Here is a 23,499-nt window from a genome sequence, read left to right on the forward strand (position 1 = left end):
CCTCATTCTCTGGGTCTCTGTTCTCCACAGTCAGAGCAGAGAGGGTGAGCCCAGCACAGGCAGGGGCAGAGACAGAGGCACTAACATCTGGCTTCACTTACAGAGGCCCCAGCGCAGCTAGCCTCTCTTGGAGGGCCGAGGGAAAGGCAGTTGGTGGCCTCAGGCACTGTCAGGCACTGGTACTAACTTGAGGCCGAGATATCTGTCCAGTAGCTCAGGCCCTGAGAGGTCACTGTCTAGGGAGGTTCATGTCCTCCGAATAGATTCAGGGAAGCATCCTCCTGAGCAAGACAAACACTGTACTAGTTTACACTCTTCGTGCTGTGCTTAGTCAGTTCATGACATCCATGCTACCACTCATCCATTCTGAGCCCATGACAGACAGAACGAATCTATCATGATACGCTCTAACGGGATACCAAGGCCTTGTCACTCTCGTACTCAGAACTTTTTAGGAAGTGGCCACTGAGTGCTATCCGAGAGCGCTTTACTTTCCAAACATGTCATGTTTGCTACCTACCTTGCATTTCCTAAGAATGCCATAAAAATCAGGTTGTGCCCATTTTAAAGACAGGGAAGCAGAGGCAGCAGAGGAAAGGGACTCTGAGGTCCCATGGTTGGGAGCAATGAAACTGGGATGAGAGCAAGGCCTCTCGGTTTCATCCTTTCCCACTTGTTCCCAGTGCTGAAAGCTGAGAAGGTCCTGGTAGAAATTCTACACAGCCCCAAGACGCAGCCACAGTCCTGCCTCACGTGACCCTGCTGATGTAGACATCAAAACTCAGCTTCCGGGCAAGTCCTCTCCTCTAGGAAGACCCCAGCAAGAAGATGGCACTCCTTCTTCCAAGGTTACAGGCCTTGCATGTTTATCTCTTTCTTCCTGGCTTGGAGCACAGCGCTAGTGTACAGTCAGCGCTCAACGAATCGTAATGAACTGAAGCAAAGGAGGCCAGATCCTTGTACCGGGTTCCATGTGTCGGGATTGACAGGAGGGTATAACACAACAGGGCAACAAACAGAGGCGTTAGGAGCAAACTAACCCAAACCAGAATCCCCTCTGGGCTAGCTGTGTGATAGGGAGCTTCTGAGACTCACGGAGCCTCAGAGTCTGCAGGTGTAAAACAGGGCAAGTATCCCCTAGGTCACAGAGAAGTAGAGGAAATGGAGAGAAATTTGTAAAGGATTGGCAGGAGTGATGAAGAGCGGGAGGAAGAGAAATCAGTTCCCGTCCGAGATGACGACATGGGGGTAAGGAAGGGACAGAGGGTGGAGTAGGCAAAATGGGTGAAGGGCAGTGGGAGACACAGGCTTCCAGGTACAGAAAGACTCAGGCACAGGGAGAAAAGGCACAGCATCTGGAGTTTGGTCACGGATACTGTGAGAGTGTTACATGGGGACCGACGGAGGCTACCTTCGTGGTGAGCAGAGCACAATGGATAAAACCGTCCCATCGCTGTGTCGCACACCCGAAACTAACGGAACATTGGGCACCAACCATACTCAGAAAAGTTTGAGAAAAAAAGTGGGAGGAGGAAGAGGATGAAAGAGAAGAAGTAGAGCAGACAGACTTCTAGGTCACCCCCAATGATGTTCCTGCCTAACTTCAAACCCTTGTGTAATCCCCTCCCGTGGGGTGTGACAGAACCTAGGCTTTGCTTCTAAGGCAAAGGTGGTGGGATGTCACTCCCACAAGCACGTCACATTGTAGAAGATGACAACCGGCGAGCCAATTTGCTCTAGAAACGTGCTCCCTTGGTGGCACTGAAGAAATCAACCCAAGCAACGCACTGGGAGACCCATACGGCAAGGAGCTGAGAGGGGCTTCTAAGAGCGAAGCCCTCCAGCCAAGAGTCAGGGAGAAATCAGGACTCACCTCCTCTGACCACAAGGAGATGAACCTGCCAACAGTGAGGGAACCAGGCCCCCTCCCTGGTCAAGCCTCCACATGAGGACTCAGTCCCAGCCAATACCCTGACTGCGGCCTTGAAGAGGCACCAGCTATGCTGTGCCTGCACTTCCGACACCCAGAAACCATGAGCTAACACACACACACGGCCATGTGCTCCCCAGCCACAGACGACAAACACAGGGCAGGAAGGGAGAAGGGGAACAAGCACAAGCCAGTCTTAAGAAATCAATCTTAGGGGGCGCCCGGGTGGCTCAGTGCGTTAAAGCCTCTGCCTTTGGCTCAGGTCATGATCTCAGGGTCCTGGGATCAAGCCTCACATCGGGCTCTCTGCTCAGCAGGGAGCCTGCTTCCTCCTCTCTCTCTCTGCCTACTTGTGATCTCTGTCTGTCAAATAAATAAATAGTCTAAAAAAAAAAAAAAGAATCAATCTTAGGATGGCAGAGGCACTTGGATCTGAGTGGCGGCACCAGTCCAGAAGTGTCCAGCTCAGGCCAGCTTGCCTGGGTTTTCAGGTACAATCTCCATGGAGGTGAGCAGAATTACAACTTTATGTACAAGGTCATTCTGCTCAGACTTTAAAGATAAGCAACTCTCCCACAGCAGTGCACACCCAGTTGGCCGGGGCTTCTGTCCTTATGCCTTTTCCTTTGGCATGAGGCAGCCACGGAAGCCACCGGCGACAACAGTCAGCCTGACCTGCCTCTAAGTGGGAGCGCTCAGGCAGGGCTGTGGGGGGCACTCCCGTAAGCTTCAAGGCTCAAGGCAGAGCTGTGCCCACCTGCCTTCCCGGGATGAACCCGTTCTTCCTGAAGCACAGCCCCAGCTCCCTTCTCCCAGTAGTAAAACCAGAACCAGCCCTCTACAGAGCTTGATTCTTTGCCTTCTTAGACCCAATTAGAGTTGCAGGACTAAATCAGTCTTGTGGTACCTTTTGTTTGTTTTTGGTAAATATTTCCAAAGTAATCCACAATAAAAGTACCATCAGAGGGGTGTGGGGGTGGCGGGGGGGCGGGTTGAGAAGGGAGAACCAAAAAGACAGGGGACAAGAAAGGGGCAGAGAGCCCTTCTCAGACCACCAGCACCCCCTCCAGCCCTACTTCTCAGAGCATCAAGAGGAAAAGCAAGCTGGTATCCACACTTCCCCAAGCAGGAGACGTTATCAAGTAAACTGTCAACACATGCGACAGAAACACTGTGTTCTTCTGGGAGATTTCAGTGTTCCATGTCCCTTATCCGGGCTCGTCCCCTTCCAGGTCTCCACTCTAAGTCTTCGGTCCCCAATGTAAAACCCGCTCTTACCCACAACCTGGATGATCTGAGCCAGGAGGACGCCGTCCGTCACATCTTGCTGGAGGTCCTTGATGAGACGTTTGTGGCCCGATTTGGCTAAGTAGTGATTGGCCCAGTCCGTATAGATCTGCAAGAAAGCAAACAGGCAACTTGAGCCACCTACTCAAACCCCATCCCCGAGCCGGAGGCAGCTGCTGAGGCCTGTGCAGCAGCCCCTGTCCCACCAGCGTGCTGTCCCAGGCCAGCCAGGGCCATTAACATGCAGAGCCGTGTGCGGAGGGGCCTTTCAGCTGGGCTTTTGCCTATTGAGAGATCTGCCATCGAGGCGCAGGGAAAAGCTAAAGAAAGCTTCAAAGCATGCAAAGGCCTGAATGGGATGGGGACACAGAACTAAACAGTCTGCTCCAGACGGCTTTGAGAGGCGGTGGCTCGAAATGCAAGAGAAGCCTCCCCCCACTCCGCCGCCACCACCACCCCCTTCCCATCTTTTTCTCTTTATTGAGAAAACGTATGGGGAGGTTACCACCCAACAGGCATCTTTTAATGGGCCATTTCAGGGTGAGGAGGGCTATTGAGTTAGCGAAGCTCTCAGGAGCCTGGGTCCCTTGTAAAGAAGCCAAGTACACAAACACAGAGCCCTTCAATTACTCGCGTGTGAGTGGCGTTATTGACGACCTTGCAATCAGCTCAAATGTAATCGGTTTAATTTAAAAGCCTCATTTCCACTGTTGGGATTCTGTGACTAGTAATAATTTTAAAAACCTAGCAAATTCCAACATATTTAAACACAGCACTGGTGTGTGCGCAGCAGCCTGAAAGGGAGAGGCTGGGTTACCCATGGGATCAGGAAATCAACCCTGCCCATCCCCACCCCCGCCCTGTCCCCACAAGAGCATCTTTTCTTTGATAAGCATAAGAAAATGCATGAAAACTTTCTCCCTAACTGAAATAAGCCAAATAACAAACAAAATTGGAAAAGTCAACAATTCTGAGTGATAGTTTCCACGACAGATTCCTAGATTCCTCCTCCCTCCGGCTCGTCTGTGGAGCGACGTGTAGGCCCCATATAACAGCACCTTTCTCCCGCCTACAGTGATGGCTCAAAGAGTATACCCCACCTTGACTGGCCCATGGATTAGCAGTGACAGGTTCATATACTAAGTCATATGATGTATCCCGCAAATTAGGGAGGGGGTTGTTGTATTTCCAGCAAGCCTGCTCTGAGATCTTGCATGTGACTCCTAGAGCGGTGGGAGTCCTACCCTCACCCCCGCTCTCTCCTCCACTTGGCTCTTCAAAGGAGCCCAGAATAACCTCACACAATGGGGCGACACCCCTCGAGGCTCACAGAATGGGGATAGCAGGCCAGTGCCTAGGAGACTTCTGGGAGGCTGCAGATCTGGCTATGCCACCTGGGATGGGGAGAGCCTCCTCCCAAGATGGGGCAAGACAGAGCTGCACTTTCTGCTTCGTCCCAAGCTGAGAACAGACACCCCGGTCTCCTCCTAGCCCCGAACTTGAATCTTGGTCTGCCCTTGCACGGCTGAAGAGGCCAATGTAGGATGGGGCTACTCCACACCGGGGTCCAAGTTGTCTCATCCTTAAATCCATGTTACTTGCCTCCCTAGGACTCCCAAGCATGATCAGTCTCAGTTTTGTAAGCACTGAGAAAGCTACGGAAGTGAGGCATGATCATCAAATGGCCAACCCTAAACGCCAGTGATCACTAAATTAAATTGTTAAGGGAGGGGAAAAAAAAGGCAGACCTGGGTTCAAGTCCCAGTTCTGGAGTTTTCACAGGGTAGGGATTTGGATCTGTGTTGTTCTTTGATGTTTCCAAGGTACCTGCAGCATTAGCACGTTAGTTCTCGGTATGTGTTTGTGGGCAAATGGCTGTAGGATTTCAGGCAAGCTATTTAACTGCACTGAAGCTAGTTGTTCTTATCTGTGACACTGGATCAATACCATCTACTTGTCAGCTGTTATGAGGACTGAGTGATCAGACATTTGGAAAGAAAAATATAAGGTGGGGGGGGCACCTGGGTGGCTTAGTGAGTTGAGTGCCTGATGTGATTCGGCTCAGGTCATGATCTCAGGGTCGTGGGATCTCAGGCTCTGTGCTCAGGCTGCTTGTCTCTCTCCCTCTACTCCTTCCCCAAATAAATAAAATTAAAAAAAAAATTGGTAAAAAGGCCTAATGCAGAGTAGGAACTTAATAGCCACCATACAGAGCCTACTACATGCCTATAAATGTTTATCTGTTGGTATAAACATTTTGCACATTTACTCCTCACCCTATGAAATAGACATTATTATTTCTTTTTTTCAGAGCAGAAATTTGAAATGTAGAGAGGTAAAGCAGTAACTTGTCCAAGGCTATAAGTAAGTGGCACAGCCAGGATTTGAACCCATCCGGGCGCCGGAAACCCTTGGACATTTCTACCATGTTGCTTCTCTGAATACAAACACAAAAGTTAATTCAAATCATTTATCTCCTCCATGATACCCACCTCTGGATTCTAGGCTCCTTCTTCTATTCAGTTACATTCTCACTGAAAGATTTTTAAAAATACATAAAAACCCCAAACCTAGTTCTATCCCTTGTTGTCTGCGTGCCCTTGGGCAAGTTACTCAACTTCTGCGAGGTTCCGTTTATTCAGCTGTAAAATGGGCATAATAAGGCCTCCTTGAGAAGGTGGCCGTGAAGACTCACTGAAGTTCCTGGCCTGACCCACCCTGGGGCTCGGGAAGTGGGGGCAGTGGAGTGGGATGGTAAAGAGGGGAGGTCTCAAATCAACATGCTCGCTTTAAATCATAGCCTTCACGATGCCAATTACCTCTGCACCCTTTGACCCGGCGTCCTTGTTTATAAGATGGGGAGAATACGACCTACATCATGGGGCTGTGAGGAAGATGAAATGAGCTCATCTATATAAAAGGACACAGAATCTGCCACCATGCTTAACCTTCCTGTTAGCTCTAATCCTATCACCTGTTCAAAAAATCATCAACGGCACCATGCTTCCCATTGAATTAAATTCAGACTTTTCACACTGCTCTTCAAGGCAGTAACATCCACCCACTCTTCCCTAGATCATGTCCAACGCTTCTGGGGGAGGCAGTGCATGTGGAAGTTAAAAGGATGGGCTTTAGAAATGACCCAGTCAAGCAGGCCCTCGGTTCTGGGCAAGTGAATTTCTATGCGCCTTTCTGTATCTCAGTTTTACCTTCCTTAAAATGGGGATTATATCAAATGTCTTATAAAACAGCCTGGTAGTCCATGACCCAGGCCAAACCCAGGTGACCATATGTTTTTGTGACCAGAGCTCTCCTGGAACACGGCCACACTCACTTGTCATCTTTAGCTGCTCTCGTGTAATGGTGGCACAGCTGAGTGGCTGTGAGAGAGAGATTTGGGCCCACAAAGGTTCAAGTATTGACGATCTAGCTCTTTGCAGAAAAGACTGGCCAGTCTATTAGAAGGACTGAAGGAGCTAAGAGGCCTACCATACCAGAGGCTCAGTAGTAATAATTATGATCACCTTCAGGAAAACTCAACCTCACATCTCCCCATCTCTGTCTGCCTGAGTACCTCTACCTGGGGTCACCCGGCAAGGCTCAATTCCTAGGTCAGCCCCTCCATGAAGTCACCCCGGATTTCCCAACTGCATCCTGAGCTGCACATGACACAGAGATTGTAGGTAACATGGACGTTAGCACTACCTTCCCACCCTTCCTGCCAGGTGTGGCCAGAGACCGTGTCCCATCCATCTTTGCTGCTCAGTAACACCTCCCAAGGTGGGGACACAGGGCAGTCGGAAAATACGTGGTTGCCAGGTTGAGCTCAACAGAGAGAAAGAGGACAAATCTCTGGGAAACTGATTACATTTGAGATAAGAACGTAGGCTCTCAGCAGATCCTCAAACCAGACTCTCAAATCTCTTTATTGATTCAAAGAGGAAGAGACAGAGAAAATAAATCACTCGGTGGCTCAAGCTCATTAATCAGGACCCATCCAACAAGAATCATTAATTATCTGGAGTGTCCCCTCCCCTCCCCTCTCTCCAGCTCTCAACTTTTTAAAGAAGTCACAAGAAAACACATTGATTGTAAGAATCTGTTTTCAGGGCCCATGCTAAGCCTAGACATAAGTCAGACCCATCGCTCTCACTCACTCTTTTAGTAGCTCAGGCAGTGAGTGTCATTCTTTCAAGGGGCACCCTTGGAAAATCAACTCACAATATCCGTAGTCAAAGGCTCCGTCAGATTTGGCACCTCGCAAAAAGGCCACAGTGTGTGTTTTAAAGATACTAAGCAAGGGCTAACGCATACAGAGCTTCCTGTCCAAGCTTTAGGGTTCCAGAAACAATTGCTCCAGAGCCTCACGGTCCCCACGCTTCTAGAAACCGGGGTCTGCTGATGCTCTTACCCGGGACCCCACTGATCCTTGTTCTGTGAACTTCTAGTCGCCATGGACCAGAAAAAGAACCCCACAGTAGGAAAGAACACAAGCACTGCTCCCGCCTCCAGCTCCAAATCTGATCATTCTAGAGCAAAGCTCTAGGACAACGTCCCACTACTGTGTGAGGAGCCTTCTGCACGGATTCCTTCCTCTCACTGTCTGCTGCTATGCCACCTGCTATGTCCCCTCAGCCCCTCTAACTGGGGGCTCAATACTTCCGAAGTGCTCAGTGAAGGAGAGAAGCTACTGTCAAAGGCTTGAAGAGATAAAAGAGGGAAGGAAGGCGGTGACAGCTGAGGAGTGAATTTGGTTCAATTCACTTATTACCCCTGACAGAATTTCAAAGAGTGTGTCATTTGTTTGCTTTTAACTCCCCATCATTCCGTATCACAGAGGCTGCAATCAAAGAGGGAAAATTTTGACAGATCGATTGAAATAAAAAAAACCCGATTATTAGTTGTAACAAGAAAACTGATAATAATTGCACTCTGTTAAATCAACGGGGATAAGAATGTTGCTAAATTTACACTGCAATTAGCCCTCCTGGAAGGGGTGGGGGTAGCGTTCCAGGAAACCGGAGAACAATTTCACAAAGCGACTGCACGGAAAGTGGGTGCCGTTCAGAACTCGGCCACAAATGCGGACCTCTGTGCCGGACAGCCGGATGGATCCCAAAGGCAGTGGATGGCCTGCGGGACAGACTTTCCAGAACAAAGAGAACAAAACAGATCTCTTAGAAGGAAGTGCCAGTGAGGAGATTAAAGTAAACCCATCAGTAGCCTGGGAGGTGGTTTGCAGTCAATCCGCTGTAAAGGAAATGCTACCGTTTGGCCCCCATTCAAGAGGTCTGGCTCCAGGCTTCGGCCATGACATCAACCAGTATTCCCACGACAAGGCGGTAGGCAGTTAAATGGCTTAGTTCCGATGGCTCTGAAGTTCCAAAAGGACACTGTCACAACATACAGAGTGTTCACTTAGTACCTGAACACGGCAAAGAACCCCCGCCTTGTTTAAAACTGCTGCGTCGAAAACCACCAATCAAATAGGGGAAATGGTGTCACCCACACAGTGGAGAAAAAAGTGGAACACAGAGAAGTCAGTCCTTTGCTCAAGATCACACAGCACAGCAGGGGCCAGGCCGGGCCAGCAGCCCCGCTACCTGGTTTCTGTGAAGAAGAGTCCGGTTCTGCTCAGAATCCTTGGTGCTCATGTCACGGCCACCCTGAAAGGCGAGAACTCTCTGTCCACGCCCATCTTTGCCACCTGGTGCATTACTCAGGTCCTGTGTGGTTTTTCCATTGACCGCAGTAATTGCAAGGGCAGCGTGTCTGTAGTCAGTCTCCTGAGCTGGCACGGCCCAGGGCAGAGAGCTGGCTCTGCCTCTTACCAGCTGTGTGGCCTTGGTGAGTCACAGCCCCACAGAGCATCTGTGCCCCTCACTTGTGTGGCGGGGACATACGGGCTTACTACATGAGAGCATGTGTGTAAGTGGTTAACCCAGCGTCTAGCGCATAGTATGAAATAAGGAGTGGTTATTAATATTCAAATTAATAAACACTGGCTATCTAAGTTTGGGGGAATAAGTCATTCTAGATTGCTGGGAGTTTATATTTCTGAAAGCCACACATATTTAGCTATTCTATTGGGAAACTTTCCTAAATGGATTATTTTGATTCCCGCTTTTTAAATTAACCCAATTTTACTTATTCTTTTTTTTTTTAAAGATTTTTTTTTTTTTTTTTGACAGAGAGAGATCACAAGTAGGCAGAGATGCAAGCAGAGAGAGAGAGGAGGAAGCAGGCTCCCTGGTGAGCAGAGAGCCCGATGCGGGACTCGATCCCAGAACCCTGAGATCATGACCTGAGCCGAAGGCAGCGGCTTAACCCACTGAGCCACCCAGGTGCCCCCAAATTTTACTTATTCTTGATGGCTCACAGACATTACTATGAATTATAGTATTTTGACATATGTCAGGATGACCTTAAGGTGTACTGAGCCTTCCTTAAAAGAGCCCAGAGTCCTTTGGGTGTAAATTTTAGGTATGAATCAAGCAAGAATCTTGAAAGCACTTCTCCATCAACAAACATACATTTGTAGAAAGATTCTGTGGCACACCTTTGAGCTGCTCCAAGGTTTGCTAGGCTTTAGGGCCCATCTCCAGCCAGGTAAGGCTGCTAGAAAGCTGGGCTCCATGAGCACAGAGTGAGACATGACTGAGTTCTACAATCCCCACCTGAGCACATGCAGAATAATACTGCCGGCTCAACACTCAACAAACATGTAACATACGTGTAGAATGGGTAACAGGAACTTCTTAATACCAAGGAATATATATCCTTCTCAAGACAGAAGACTGAAGCATTGGGAGGGAGGAGCCCACTGCTGGATTTCATTATTCAGGATTTCTACCTTCCTCCACATCCTGGCACCATCCTTACTCCTACTTGAACTGTGAATATCAAGTCAAGATAAATTGCTTCTGAGCCACATGCAAACCTTGATGCATTAGGCCGATGCTGTCTGAGCCCCCACCCATGCTGGGTCCTGCTCATGCTGTAGGCTTGCGGAGGATAAGAATTCCCATCGGTCAAAGGTCTACAAGGAGTCAAGTAAAAGAAAGACTTCTAGAATCAGACCATTTTCGTTCCAACCCTGCCTCGATCACTTCCTGGCAGAGTTCTCCTGGGCAAAATACTTAAACCATCTGAGCTAAATTTCCTTATCTGTAAAAAGAATCAACCACCGATTCAGGTTATTCTGAGGTTGAAAGGAGACAATCTCACCGTGCCTGGCACAGGGTATGTTGGTCATGATTCTAATTAGCATGAAGATGGTCACCTACAATGGGAGTTTTGCAAACAATGATTCCTTTCATGCCCCACTTACTCTCGTGGCAGATCTCATTGCCCTCTCTACAGATGAGAAAGGGGAGGTTCCATGAGCAGAAATCCCCCCATGTCCCAGGAAATGGATGCAGGGTTTTAAAGCAGTGACTCTGGCTCCTAGAAACGCCAGGCTTCTATGGAGAGGCCCCCACAGGAACCACACTCCACAGAAGGTCACGTGTGTTGGCAATGTGGGGAAAGAGCAAGGCTTACCCCATCATAGCCATTACAGTGTCACACTCTCCTGCCCCTGGGAACAGAGCTGGCTGCTTGTCACTCAGGACCCGCAGATCTCAGAGGGGGGAGCTGACGCTTTCCTATGTCACCCCAGCACAAAGCAAACATGGTGTCACAGCAGCATCACGACCGTAAAAATTGAAATGCCAATGTAACATGTTACCATTGTGTGACTCTCTCTGAATCGGGAAATGCTCAGGAGTAAGGTGCCCCTGGTTCTTCCAGTCTGGAGGAGGGCAAGGCTGGCCCGGGACCCTGTGTAGCAGACCCAAGGGAAAGGCCTGGGAACAGTCCCACGGCAATACAATGGTGGCATTGTCTGTCAGGAGCACGGGAAGCTGCAGGTGAGTACACACACTGGCTCCAGAGGTTTTGAAAGGGTGGCTTCAGAAAAGTAAACGAGGCTGGTGAACCTGCTGGAAGGGACTGGGGAGATCTCAAGGAGGAGCACGTGGGTTTCTGCTTATCCCACTCCATGACATAAGGCCTAGGATTCCCTTGCTTGCCACTCTGTTCTCCTGGAACCAGAGCTGCTCTGCACCGTACTTTACAGGACACAGAGCACATACCCCTCACTTCCTCACCTGATCAGACCCCGTACTACGAGAGGGTGCCTGTTTTTGTTGAGGGCCTCCTGGGTGCCAAGTGTCCCACACCTGTGATCTCATCAACACTCTCTCCCCGCTGGAGGAGCGGCTCCCAGAGGACAGAAATTCTGTGTTACTCACCACATTTCCCCCAAACATCTAGCAGAGTGCCTTGCATGCAATAGGTGCTTACTATTTATTGACTCAGCGAATGATCATCTCCCCATCATATACTGGAAAACAGAAGCTCTAGAAGGTGAGCTCACACAGCTAATAGTAAGGGACACCCCAGTTGACCCAGGAAGCCTTGCCCACAGCTACCGCAGCTCACAACAGTAAAATGTGTATTCCAGTCTCTCATGGGCCTCCCTGGAAAGTCAGATGAGGCCACATAAGGAACAAGACTGGAATGCTTACTGGGTGTGTCAGAGCCCGGTGGGGTCCCCTCTAAGGTACTTCCTCTCACCCGGGGCAGCCCCAGGAGCAAGGTCAGAACCACGCTCAACCATGAGCCTGGTAGCTCTGAGACAGCCCAGGGTCCAAGTCCACCAGAAAGTTCTCTAGTATTTTCTCCCCCTTCCTATGCTTATTACTAACTAACCATACATATTCTTCTGCGGTAGCTACGAGGGGACTCAGGCCCTTCCAGGAGGTTGGGGTGGCTGCCACAAACACCCTTTTTGACAGAAAACCTCCCAAACACCACAACAACTGTTCAGAGATGCCTGGCAGGGCAACCACCCCTGAGGGGCTAACCACCTCAGTGAGGATTTGGGCCTCTCTCCACTCTGTTCATAAATGGACTTTTTCTGTAGTAGCCTCTATCCACCCTCCCAACGTCCACAGTCCCCTCAGCTGTAGACTACAGGTAAAGGGTATCAGAGATGGTGCCTCCCGGACCCCCAAACCAGCCCAAAGGCCTCAGTTCCACTCAACAGGCAGAGGCCTCCCACGACTTTCGGCCCCACCAGGCCCAACCAAGACTTCAGAAACCTGTGTGACCTCTCACGCTTCCATTTCCTCTTCATAGGCCTGAGAGGATAGTACGTAGAGAAGGGACCTCAAAAACCCCACATGTGTTTGGACACAGAGCCCACGGAGGCTCCATGACCACGGGCAAGCCACCTCTCTCCAATCCTCAGCTTCCACTTCTGGCAGATGGACGCTTCACCTGTTACTCATGGTAGGGACTGTTGTATCTATTGTGAGAAGAGACCGGTTTCTAACATGCTTAGCACAGGGCCTGGTACACAGGTGCTGCCTTTAAACATTTGTTTCCTTTCCTGGCTTGTCTCCACGACCCCAACTACAAACACCTCTGGTCCACGGCTCACACCACAGGCTCCAGGCCATGCTAAGCTTCAGTCCCTGCTGGTGGGTTGGGTTTTGTTGGTTGGGCATGTCCTCCCTCATCCCCTCATCCCCCCTACTTAGTAGGATGATCCCTTCTCCTAGAAAGGAAAACTGCCTGCCAGCCTTCTGCCCCTTCTTGACAATTCTGGGGTCCTCACACTTCAAAAGTCTCATACGCCGGCTCTCCAAACCCTACATTCAATGCACACATAGTCCTCTCCGCGCATGGTGCTGTCACTCCCCCACTGCCTGGCAAATGCCTATTCAGGATCCTAAAACCCAGACCCAGGGTCAGTCCCTATAAAGCCATTCCCAACCCACTTTTCACCCTAAACATGGAGTTACTGGTTCCTTCTTCTTGGACCAAAAGCACTTTGCACATGCTTTTTATGGTGGCTTTTATAACAATGGATTCACCTGTCTCCAGTCCCAGCGTCCCCAGAGTCGAGCACAAGTTTTATACATCTTGGGAACACTTGCACAATGCCCGACACACCACAGGGGTTTCGTAAACAGGCACGTATTGACTTAATGGGTGGGTGAACGGAAGCAAAATGAAGGGACGGACTGGTGGACGTTCAGATGGGTGGACATATGGGTGGGTGGGCAGGAGAAAGATAGATGAGTGAGTATACGGAGAGGTGAATGGACAGATGGATAGGCACAATGGATGAATGGATCTGTTCCCCTTCACTGCCTAGATTATAAAGTCCATGAAATCACCACGGTGTTTCCTGTAGCTTTTAGACCAGACAGAGCGCAAGGCACAGGACGGGAGCTGGTGGGAGACATTCCGCTGAGACAGTTTCCAGGAGCATAGGAGCAGGACCCACTTAACGGGGGCATGTAAGTGCTATCTAACAAGATACAAATACACACACACAGACACAAAACACCTGATGGTCCACTGCAGTAGACTCATAAAGGCTCAGGAGAGTTGATGACCCAATTTTAGGGGAATTTGCAAGTTGGTTGTTAAAAATAGCCCTTATTCATAAGGAAATAGAAGAAAGAGAAATTAGGAAAACAGTACCATTTACGATTGCATCAAAAACAATAAAATACTTAGGAATAAATTTAACCACCAAGGTGAAAAGATGTGTATACCGGAAACTACAAGACATTAATGAAAAAAATGGATAAAGTCGGGTGCCTGGGTGGCTCAGTCGGTTAAGTACTAGACTCTTGGTTTTGGCTCAGGTCACGATCCCAGGTCATGGGACCCAGCCTGAAATAGGGTTTCTTGCTTGGCATGGTGTCTGCTTGAGATTCCCCCACCTTTTTCTTCCCCATCTGCTCTTCCCTTACCCCTTGTGCTCTTAAATAAATAAATAAAATCTTAAGTAATTGAAAAAGTCACAAATGGTGGGGCACCTGGGTGGCTCAGTGGGTTAAGCCTCTACCTTCAGCTCAGGTCATGATCTCAGGGTCCTGGGATCAAGCCCTGCATTGGGCTCTCTGCACAGCAGGGAGCCTGCTTCCCACCCCCTACTCTGTCTGCCTCTCTGCCTACTTGTGATCTCTGTCAAATAAATAAATAAAATATTTAAAAAGAAAGAAAGAAAAAGACACCAATGGAAAGATATTCCATGCTCATGGATTGAGAAGATACGGTTAAAATGTCCATACTCCCCAAAGCAATATACACATTCCGTGCAATTACTATCAAAATTCAAAGGACATTTTCGCAGAACTAGAACAATGCTAAAATTTGTATGGAACCACACTAGGCCCTGAAGAGCCAAAGCACTCTGGAGAAAGAACAAAGCTGGAGGCATCACATAGTCTGGTTTCAAACTACATCACAAAGCTAGAGTAATGTGTGGTATTGGCATAAAAACAGACATTTGACAGCCACAGCAAAAGGAGGAAACTGGACCACTGTCACAACAGACACAAAAAGTACCTCAAAATGGATTAAAGACTTGAACATAAGACCCGAAACCATAAAAGTCCTAGGAGAAAACAAGGAGGAGGGCTCCTTGCCGTAAGTCTTGGCAATGATTCTTGACTCCGACACCAAAAGCAAAGGCAACAAAAGCAAACACAAACGCAGACTCATGGATTGGTGGTTGCCAGAGATAAGGGGAAAGGGGGTAGACAGGTGAAGGAGGATCAAGAAATACCAACTTGCACTTAAGTCACGAGATGTAAGGTACATTGTGAGGAATACGGCCAATAATAGCGCATTAACTTTGTATGGTATCCAGACTGTATGATCACCAGACTTACTGCGGCCATCAGTTTGCAATGTATACAAACACTGAATCACTATGTTGTTCACCTGAAACTAATATTGTATGTGAGTTACACCTCAATAAGAAAATAAACAACGGGGTGCCTGGGTGGCTCAGAGGGTTAAGCCTCCGCCTTCGGCTCAGGTCATGATCCCAGAGTCCTGGGATTGAGCCCCACATGAGGGTCTCTGCTCAGCAGGGAGCCTGCTTCCCTTCCTCTCTCTCTCTTTGCCTGCCTCTCTGCCTACTTGTGATCTCTGTCAAATAAATAAATAAAAGAAAAATTTTTTAAAAAAGGAAATAAACAAGTAAACTACATTAAACTAAAAGGCTTCTGCACAAAGGAAACCATCAACAAAAAGGCAGCTTACCAAATGGGGGAAAATTTTTGCTTACAAAATACAAATTTTGCTTACAAATCACATATCTCATAAGGGGCTAATATCCAAAATCTCTTAAGAACTCATAAAACTCAATAAGAAAAAAAATGAATCTAATTCAATACAAGGCAGAAGATCTGAAGAGACGTTTTTTCCCAAAGATGACACACAGATGGCCAACAGGTACTTGAAATGATTCTTATCACCATTCACTAACAGGGAAATGCAAATCACAATCACACTGAGAGTTCACCTCTGACCTGTTAGGATAGCTTTTAGCAAAACGCAAGAAATAATATGTGCTGGTGAGGATGCGGAGGAAAGGGAACAGCTGTGTACTGTTGGTGGGAATGCCAACTGGTGCAGCCACTGTGGAAAGCAGCGTGGGGTTTCCTCAAAATATTAAAAATAGAATTACCACCTGATCCAGCAATTCCACATCTGGGTATTTATCTGAAAGAAATAAAAACATTAACTTGAAAGGATAACTGCACCCCCATGTTCACGTCAGCATTAATTATAATAGGCAAGATACAGAAACAAGCTAAGTGTCCATCAACGGATAAACAGATAAAGAACCAGTGATACACACACAGAAGTACTATTCAGCAACAAAAAAGAATGAAATCTTGCCATTAGTTACAACACGGACAGACCTCAAGGACATTATGCTAAGTAAAATAAGTCAGACAGAAGGACAAATACCAGATCATCTCTCTCTCCTCTAAGTGTAATCTTTTTTTTTTTTTAAGATTTTTTATTTATTTATTTGACAGACAGAAATCACAAGTAGACAGAGAGGCAGGCAGAGAGAGAGGGGAAGCAGGCTCCCCGCTGAGCAGAGAGCCCAATGCGGGGTTCGATCCCACGACCCTGGGATCATGACCTGAGCCGAAGGCAGAGGCTTTAACCCACTGAGCCACCCAGGCGCCCCTCTAAGTGTAATCTTAAACAAGCTCATAGAAAGAACTGATTAGGGTTTGCCAGAGATTGGAGGTTGGGGCAGAATGGGTGAGCTAGTTTTGTTTGGTTTAAATAAATCAAAGAATAAAATATTAGTCAAAGACTGGGTTTTCATCTTTGGGCAGTTTCTTAGGTGTTCAACTTCATGTTTCCAAGTCGACTTAAAATTATTCAAAATATTCTCAAAAGGTTTAATATGATCTCCGGGATTAGATATTCCTAGTCTCTCTCGTGTTCTTTTATGGGGTGATCCTGAATCCCTAAAGACTACTTTATCCACCGTTACAATGACAGAATCGGTGATAAAAAGAATCTGTAGTGATCTGATACAATCCTAAATTTATAGTGGAAATGAGGCCGATTGAAATTGAATTATTTTTATATTATCCTCAACCCTAAATATATGGCACTGTATGTTCCTAAAAATAAATGTGTAGGCAAATCATTCATGACCCCATAACTTAAAGAAAATTCATGAAGCAAAAATGTAACTCTCGTGTATCTTTAAGCTAAACTTGGAAAGCTGAGCAGTCTGAAAAACATTTAAAATTGTTTAATTAAAATTCCTTTCCAACTTCACTGAGATTTAATTGACGTACCACGACCTGCATATACTGTGCAACTGGATGTGTTCTAACCTACAGACACCCATGAAACCATCGCTACCATCAAGGTCACAAACATTTCTCCCAACCCCAAGAACTTCCTTGCAACCCTTTATCTATCCCCGACTCGTCTGCAGCTGCAAAGCTAGCAATGCTCAGCTTCATGTCATTACAGAGTCATCGGGGTTTTCCAGAACTATAGAGGTTTTTGAAAAATTATATAAAACAATTAAATTTCCTAAAGGTGGTACTACTCAAAACTCATCACTTCCTATTTTATGACATTTTGCTGTTGTTTATGGTCTTGCGGTTCTTTACCTCTATAAGATCTGTAGAAAGGAAACAGTATATAATGGTGTACTATAGTCCATCTCTTCCCAGCTCAATTCAGAGAGGACAGGTTGGTAGATTTAAGTCAGCCTTGGCCGCAGGAGGTACCCCAGTGCGCAGCAGGATTTTTCCCTTGGAAAACTCAATCATTAAAAATGCCACTGGCCATACACAGGTGAGACGTGGGGAAAATGCCCTTACTCACTCCCATCCCCCACCCAGGAGGTTTCGCTGTTATACAGAATAATGAGCCACAGGATGCAAATGTCGGGGGAGCGGAGACTGAGCTGAAAGGCTTTGCGCGAGAAAAAGTGAATTCAAGGAGGTTTTAAGAGAGATTTGGAACCCAGGACGCTGGGAAGAGGAGAGGCTGTGGCGTGGGAGGAGGAACGATGCCGTGGGAGGCAAAAGTCTGGAGGCATTTCATGCAGCTGTACACAATCAAAAAGCTTCCCCCTGAAATCTTCAATAAAATCTATACTCTTACTGGTGCTTTCTAGGGCAAGTGGAATCGTTCCGAGGAAGGCCAAGAAGTGCCAAGTCCTGTCTCCCAGGGGGTGAAGGGAAGGGGCAGAGTGAGTTGCAGCCAAGGTTAGGTTACTCCCCGGGAAAGAGAGTGAGGAGGTTTGTCCACAGGGCCAAGTGGGTAAGTGGTGAGGTCATGGTGTCCCTTTGCAGCACCTCACGGGGAACTGGCCCTGGGGCAGCTGCTCCAGGAACACCCCTGAAAGGCTCTCTGGGCTGCCTGGCCCCTCCTCCCGCACACGCCTCCTGGGTTTCGGTGAAGGTCGCCCTAACATTTAAGGTGCTGCACAGCTACCTAACTCCTCCTGGGCCCCCCACACTGACTCCATCCTCGCCCTACCCCCACCCCCACCTGGCCCTGCTCACAGTGGTCTCCCTCTCCCCCTTCCCAGACAGCGAGCCTGACCAGGTCCTCAGCCTGACCCAGGTGCTCAAAACTCACCTGACTCCCCTTCCATCAGGCTTGCTAGGTGCCAGGCCTGCAGCTTTGCCAAGGTGAGAGTCACCGTTCCCAGCTAACATTTACATCTCCAGTGGGGACCTCAGTGCTTTAAAGGCCAGAGATGGAAGTGAGTTAATTGTAATCACTCTCGCAAACTTGAGAGAGAGTGCCTTTTTTTTTTTTTTTTTTTTTTGGTAATGGTAAAAAGGTTTGTTGTTTTCATTTGGGTTTCTTAGGGCCAATCCTGGACCACTGTGGGTGGGTGGCTATTTAACCTGTAGATTGCTTATTAAAATTCACAACACCCAGTGCAAACCATCTGCATGCTTGTTGATTATTTAAGGATGCCCCCTTGCGCAGGAAGCCTGAGTCGTGGGCGACAGTTTAAGGACTAACCCCAGGTCAGGTTTCTTGAGACTACAGAGCAGCCTGATTTATCTGGGAGAAGCCATCCAGGGAGGAACCCCGGTGCATGAGGTATGAGCTGTCCCCTTTCCTGCGGGAGGGGCTGTGATTGAAGGCAGAGCGGAAAGCAAGGTGGCGGGGTCCTCCTTTAGTTTCACCTAGAAAAAGAGGGAGGTGGAACACCTTGGATAGGGGTCCTGGGAAGTAAATGGAGCAGGTCTCCTTATTCTCCCCCGCCCCTGCTACCAGGCAGGTTTATGGTTAACACATTAACGATAACTTCCAAGAGGGGTGCCTGGGTGGCGCAGGGGTTAAAGCCTCTGCCTTCAGCTCAGGTCATGATCTCAGGGTCCTGGGATCGATCCCCGCACCGGTCTCTCTGCTCTACAGGGAGCCTGCTTCCTCCTCTCTCTCTACTTGTGATCTCTGTCAAATAAATAAATATTAAAAAAAAAAGATAACTTCCAAGAATGTCTCTATACCAAGGAGAAAATGTTGTACAGTGGTTGCAAGTGAGAGGTCAGATCAAACTCTTGTTGAAAACAAGACAATGGACCCAAAATGGAGTCGCTTATGCTAAGCCCCGCATCACCAAACTGGGACTTAAGTACAATTTTGTCTCTCCCAGAAAAGGCATCTTAAACCAGCCAGTCAGGAATCACCTGATCAGCACTAGTTGGGTAATCTGCCTGATCAACTTCCTTGATCCCACTCCCGTCTGCCTATAGAAGTCACTTTGTAAAGCTCCTGTGGGACCCTTTCCATGCGCTAGATTGGACACAGTCTGATTGTAATCGATTTTTCTGTTGTTGCTCAAATAAGCCGTTCAGATGCTTGCTAGGCCTCAGCTGATCTCTTAACACCCTGGCTTCACCTCTTAACGTATGCAGATCCAGGTAAGTCGCTTAAGTTCAAGCTCAGTTTCCTTATCTGTAAAAGGGAGAAAATCATAGTACCTAGTGTAAACTTAGACTAAGGGGGCACCTGGGTGGCTCAGTGAGTTAAAGCCTCTGCCTTCGGCTCAGGTCATGATCCCAAGACCTGGGATCGAGCCCCACATCGGGCTCTCTGCTCAGCAGGGAGCCTGCTTCCCCTACCCTTGCCTCTCTGCCTACTTGTGAACTCTGTCAAATAAATAAATAAAATCTTAAAAAAAAAAAAAAAGACTAAGGATCAAAGGAGGGAAAAAAAAAATGATGCACCTGTGAGCATACACACAGATACTCAAAGAACAAAGAAGGCCCAAGTACTCGAAGTCACCAGGCCCAGGGGAGCCCGAGAAGGTCTGACATCCTCACCGATGGTCAGAGCTACGTCCCACTGGGCAGGGTGCTGGCCAAGACAGTGCTGTGCCATTTGTGGGAAAGACACCCAGGCTTTCAACTATCTGGAGGTCGGCAGTTCCCAGCAGTGGCTGGCATTACCCTGCTCTTTCCCTTCTCAGCAACTGCATGGCCAAGACACTTGGCCACGGTAGACATGGCCGTTATGCCTCGGGCCCTTCTCCAAGCCCAGGTGTCTGAGCACTCAGGCCTGGGGCACGTCAGGTTTCTTGTGTTTTGTATTTTTATAATAGGCCTTTACTAGCAAGACTACCAGATACCAAGCTGGCCAGGAAAGAAGGGCATCTCCCCTACCGCAGGGGACAACCTGGCCCAGAACACAAAGATACTATTTATTCTACAAGGTCCGGGGAAGAAAACCCCGACTGATTCATCTCAAGATGAATGAAGTCCTCATGACTACAGCAGGGCCCCCGGGCTCCTGTCCGCAGTGCTCACAAACGGTGAATCTCTTTCACAGACATCCCGGAGCCATGCCACGTTGTTCCCATTTTACAGATGGGGAAGGGGAGACCTCAGCTGGACAAAATTTAGCATGAGCACTGCAGCCCAGGTACTCAAACTCAGCCCAGCCATCCCCGGGGTCCCACGGCAGTTATGAAAACGACGCCAAGTCACTGGACAGCCAGGACAGGGAGGAAGTTCTAGGACCAAACTGGAGAGTCTTCTCTTCCAGGGAAAATAGAAATTGGAGGTCGGTGTCTCTCCAGGTCCGGCAGGAGACAGAAATCCCCGGGCAGTCTATGAGATGTGTTCATCAAAGCACAGAACCACAGACCGTAGCTTCCTCTACTGGAACGTCTATTTTTAACATCCTACCTCAAAAGGAATCTCCTCCACAGGGCAGGGAGTCTAGATCCTGGATTATTACTAAAAAATAGTAATAATCCAAAGACTTCCCCATTAATCGCGCTTCGCCTGGGTAGCGTTAGACACCTAAAGCAAAAGACACACCAGCGTCCAGAACCCCAGCCGCCTTCCACCTTTAAATGAGCCAACACGACGGAGGAAGGAGACAACAGGAGGATGAAAATATTCAGAGAGCTCAGTCGCTGGGTTCACCTGGAAAATGGCCTCAAAACTGCATCAAAAGGTTAGACTGCACAGTGAGTTGGCCTACATCATTTATGCCATTCATACACTGAGCATATTTTTGCAGGAAAGGGCAACACAGAACACCTGCTCACCTAAGCAAATGTTCTGGGGGCATACGCGTTTAACAGTGAACCACTCCAGAGTCGGTTCTACGCGGCAATCATTAAGCAAAGAGGAGACGCACACTCCGCCTGGAAATATGAGCCCTTCCGAAACCTTATAACATGAATGGTGCCTAGGACGTCGGGGTAGGGGCAGGGCGGGAAGATAAGCTACCTTGCTTTTTGCAAACTAAGCAACCATATCACAGTGACCGTTTTGCTTGTCGAACCAGAGAGCCACTCCACCACGAGCATCTGGACTGCCGCCAGCCCCAGTGTCACACAGACCCCAGGGCTGAAGGAGAAGGAGGCCTAACAGGAAAAAAATCTTGCCTTTTGGCTCTGTGTGGCAAGCTCTCACACCGATTCCGCACAGTGAGAGGCAAGCCACAGAGGCAGCCGCTAGCTAGCTGGAAAGTCCCATGAGGGTAGCCCTGGCCAGGGATGGGAGGTCAGCAGCGCCCTTCCTAGGCCTCGCAGGATGAGAAGGGACTTCACATAGCCCCAGAATAAATCCTTTCTACAGTGCCCTCTAGAATACGCTTGTAATCTACGCAAACCCTTAACAGAGGTCAATCTTTTTCTCCCCATTTGCACCTGCTGAGGCTCACAGTTGAGAAAATACACCACACCTGTTGGCTTATGCAACTGTATTTTTTAAGGCCGTCAACAACTTCCAGACAAATCCTCTCTACCTGCTCTAACTGCAGGGAGCTCAGGGAAGCATTCCACAATTGAAAAGCCCCCCACGGAGCCCTTGTGCTCCTACCTAGCTGAGAAAACAACCTACAACCATCTGTCTCCACCAGCCTGATTCAAACAAACTTCATCACCCCTCCCCAGAGACTCCGCCAGCGCCATCCAGGTTCCTTACTGCTTTGTAATGGTCGCAGGAGTCCCGACTCTGGCCCCGGGCAGGAACCCACAAGTTGATGCTTATAGGCATGGCTCGACCCTCGGGCGCGCAGTCTGGGGAGCCACCAGCCAGCACCCTCTCCGGGCGTCTAGTTCAAAGCACTGTGGAGGCGTGTGAAGCCTCGAAGGTTAATTTTAGCTGAAGTCACGCTCCCGCTGCGGTCAGATTTTCTTACACAGGCCACCTCCTGAATAGCGGCAGCTTAGGTTACCCCGGCCTGCTGAGCCGCCCTCTGGCCCTCGGCCCTGACTGTAGAGCGCTGTGATTCTTCCCCCACCCAATTCTCCTCGCCCTCCAAAATAACCTGACTCTCTGTGCTTACATTTTCATGACACGCTTGAGAGAAATAAATCACGGTTCCTTTGGCTGTACCAGGCAAACAAACCTGGGGGATCGCTCCCCGCTTGCCCGTGCTTGGCAAAGGCCGAGCAAGAAAGCTCGAGCCCGTGGGGCTGCACAGGCCTCCCTTCAGCCAGGCAGTGGCTGCTGGGGCCACACAGAGGCAGAGACCTGATATGCTTTCATCTTCTCAAGTGGGGTTTGGACAAACTCTGTCTGTGCGTGGTGCCAACACATGGCTCATCTTTTGCCTGACAATTTCTCTGGGAGGAACAAGAGTGTCTGTCCTCCTGTTTCTCTGAAAGCCTGATAAAGGAGAAGACTCTGCATGTTTCCACCCCAAAGTCTTACTCCTGCAAAGCAAGAGAGTGTGAGCCTTTACTCAACCTCACTGAGCTTTTGAAAAGGCTATCTGGTCACCCGCACAGCCGTGGGTTCCAGATCTCAGTGAGTGGACAAGTGTAGACACAGGAAGGAGATCACTAGAAGCAGCCCATTTCTGGCCTTGCTTCCTGCTAAGCCGGGTGATTGGGACCTGGCCACTTAGCGGACTGGTTTGTACAAGGAAGGGCTGGTTGCCTGCCTGAGGAAATTCTGGTCTGCTCTTGAGGTGGCCTTTTTTGTGGACAGGACCATAGAAAGACTATGGAACAATTAAATCCAAAGCGGACTCCCGTGATCTCCCAACAAATCCCACGGCCTATAACCTTGCAAGAAAAACACTGGTGTGCAGTGTTTGAAATAGGTGTTACCGCCACACCCAGAAACTGCTCTGGGTAGGAGGCAGTGGAATGTCCTTGCCCCACCTGAGGTCTACCTGTTCCATCCTCCCCCGGCATCCTTGGCCTCTCCATAACACTCACTATGCTTGTGAGGATTTCATTCATTTAAGTATTTACTGAGCTAGTAGTACTCTGTAGCAGATACTCTTCTAGATTTGGAGGACTGAACGGTAAATAAGAAAGTGCTGTCCCGTGGCTTTCATTCTATGGAGGTCGAGGGGTGGGAGAGAGAGACAAAATGGCAATAAACTCACAAGCCAGCTAATACAAGAGAATGACGAATACTATAAAGAAAATGCAGTAGAGAATGTGT

General features: G+C 48.6%; 1 protein-coding gene across 12 annotated transcripts in view; it reads right to left on the reverse strand.

The window, feature by feature from the left end:
- Positions 1–23,499, reverse strand: part of NAV2 (neuron navigator 2) — a 397,156-nt gene that overhangs the window by 266,743 nt on the left and 106,914 nt on the right. For 11 of the 12 annotated variants that reach the window (XM_045066131.1, XM_004752128.3, XM_045066132.1 and 8 more), the window contains exon 2: positions 3,209–3,326. In XM_045066131.1, the coding sequence (XP_044922066.1) occupies positions 3,209–3,326 (118 nt within the window). Of the gene's footprint in view, positions 1–3,208; positions 3,327–22,023; positions 22,195–23,499 lie in introns of those variants that run through there. The other variant, XM_045066136.1, reaches the window with a different exon arrangement.

This window comes from Mustela putorius, unplaced genomic scaffold (assembly GCF_011764305.1).
Source record: "Mustela putorius furo isolate JIRA1106 unplaced genomic scaffold, ASM1176430v1.1 tig00003859_pilon_pilon_pilon, whole genome shotgun sequence".
NCBI classification, from domain to species: Eukaryota; Metazoa; Chordata; class Mammalia; order Carnivora; family Mustelidae; genus Mustela; species Mustela putorius.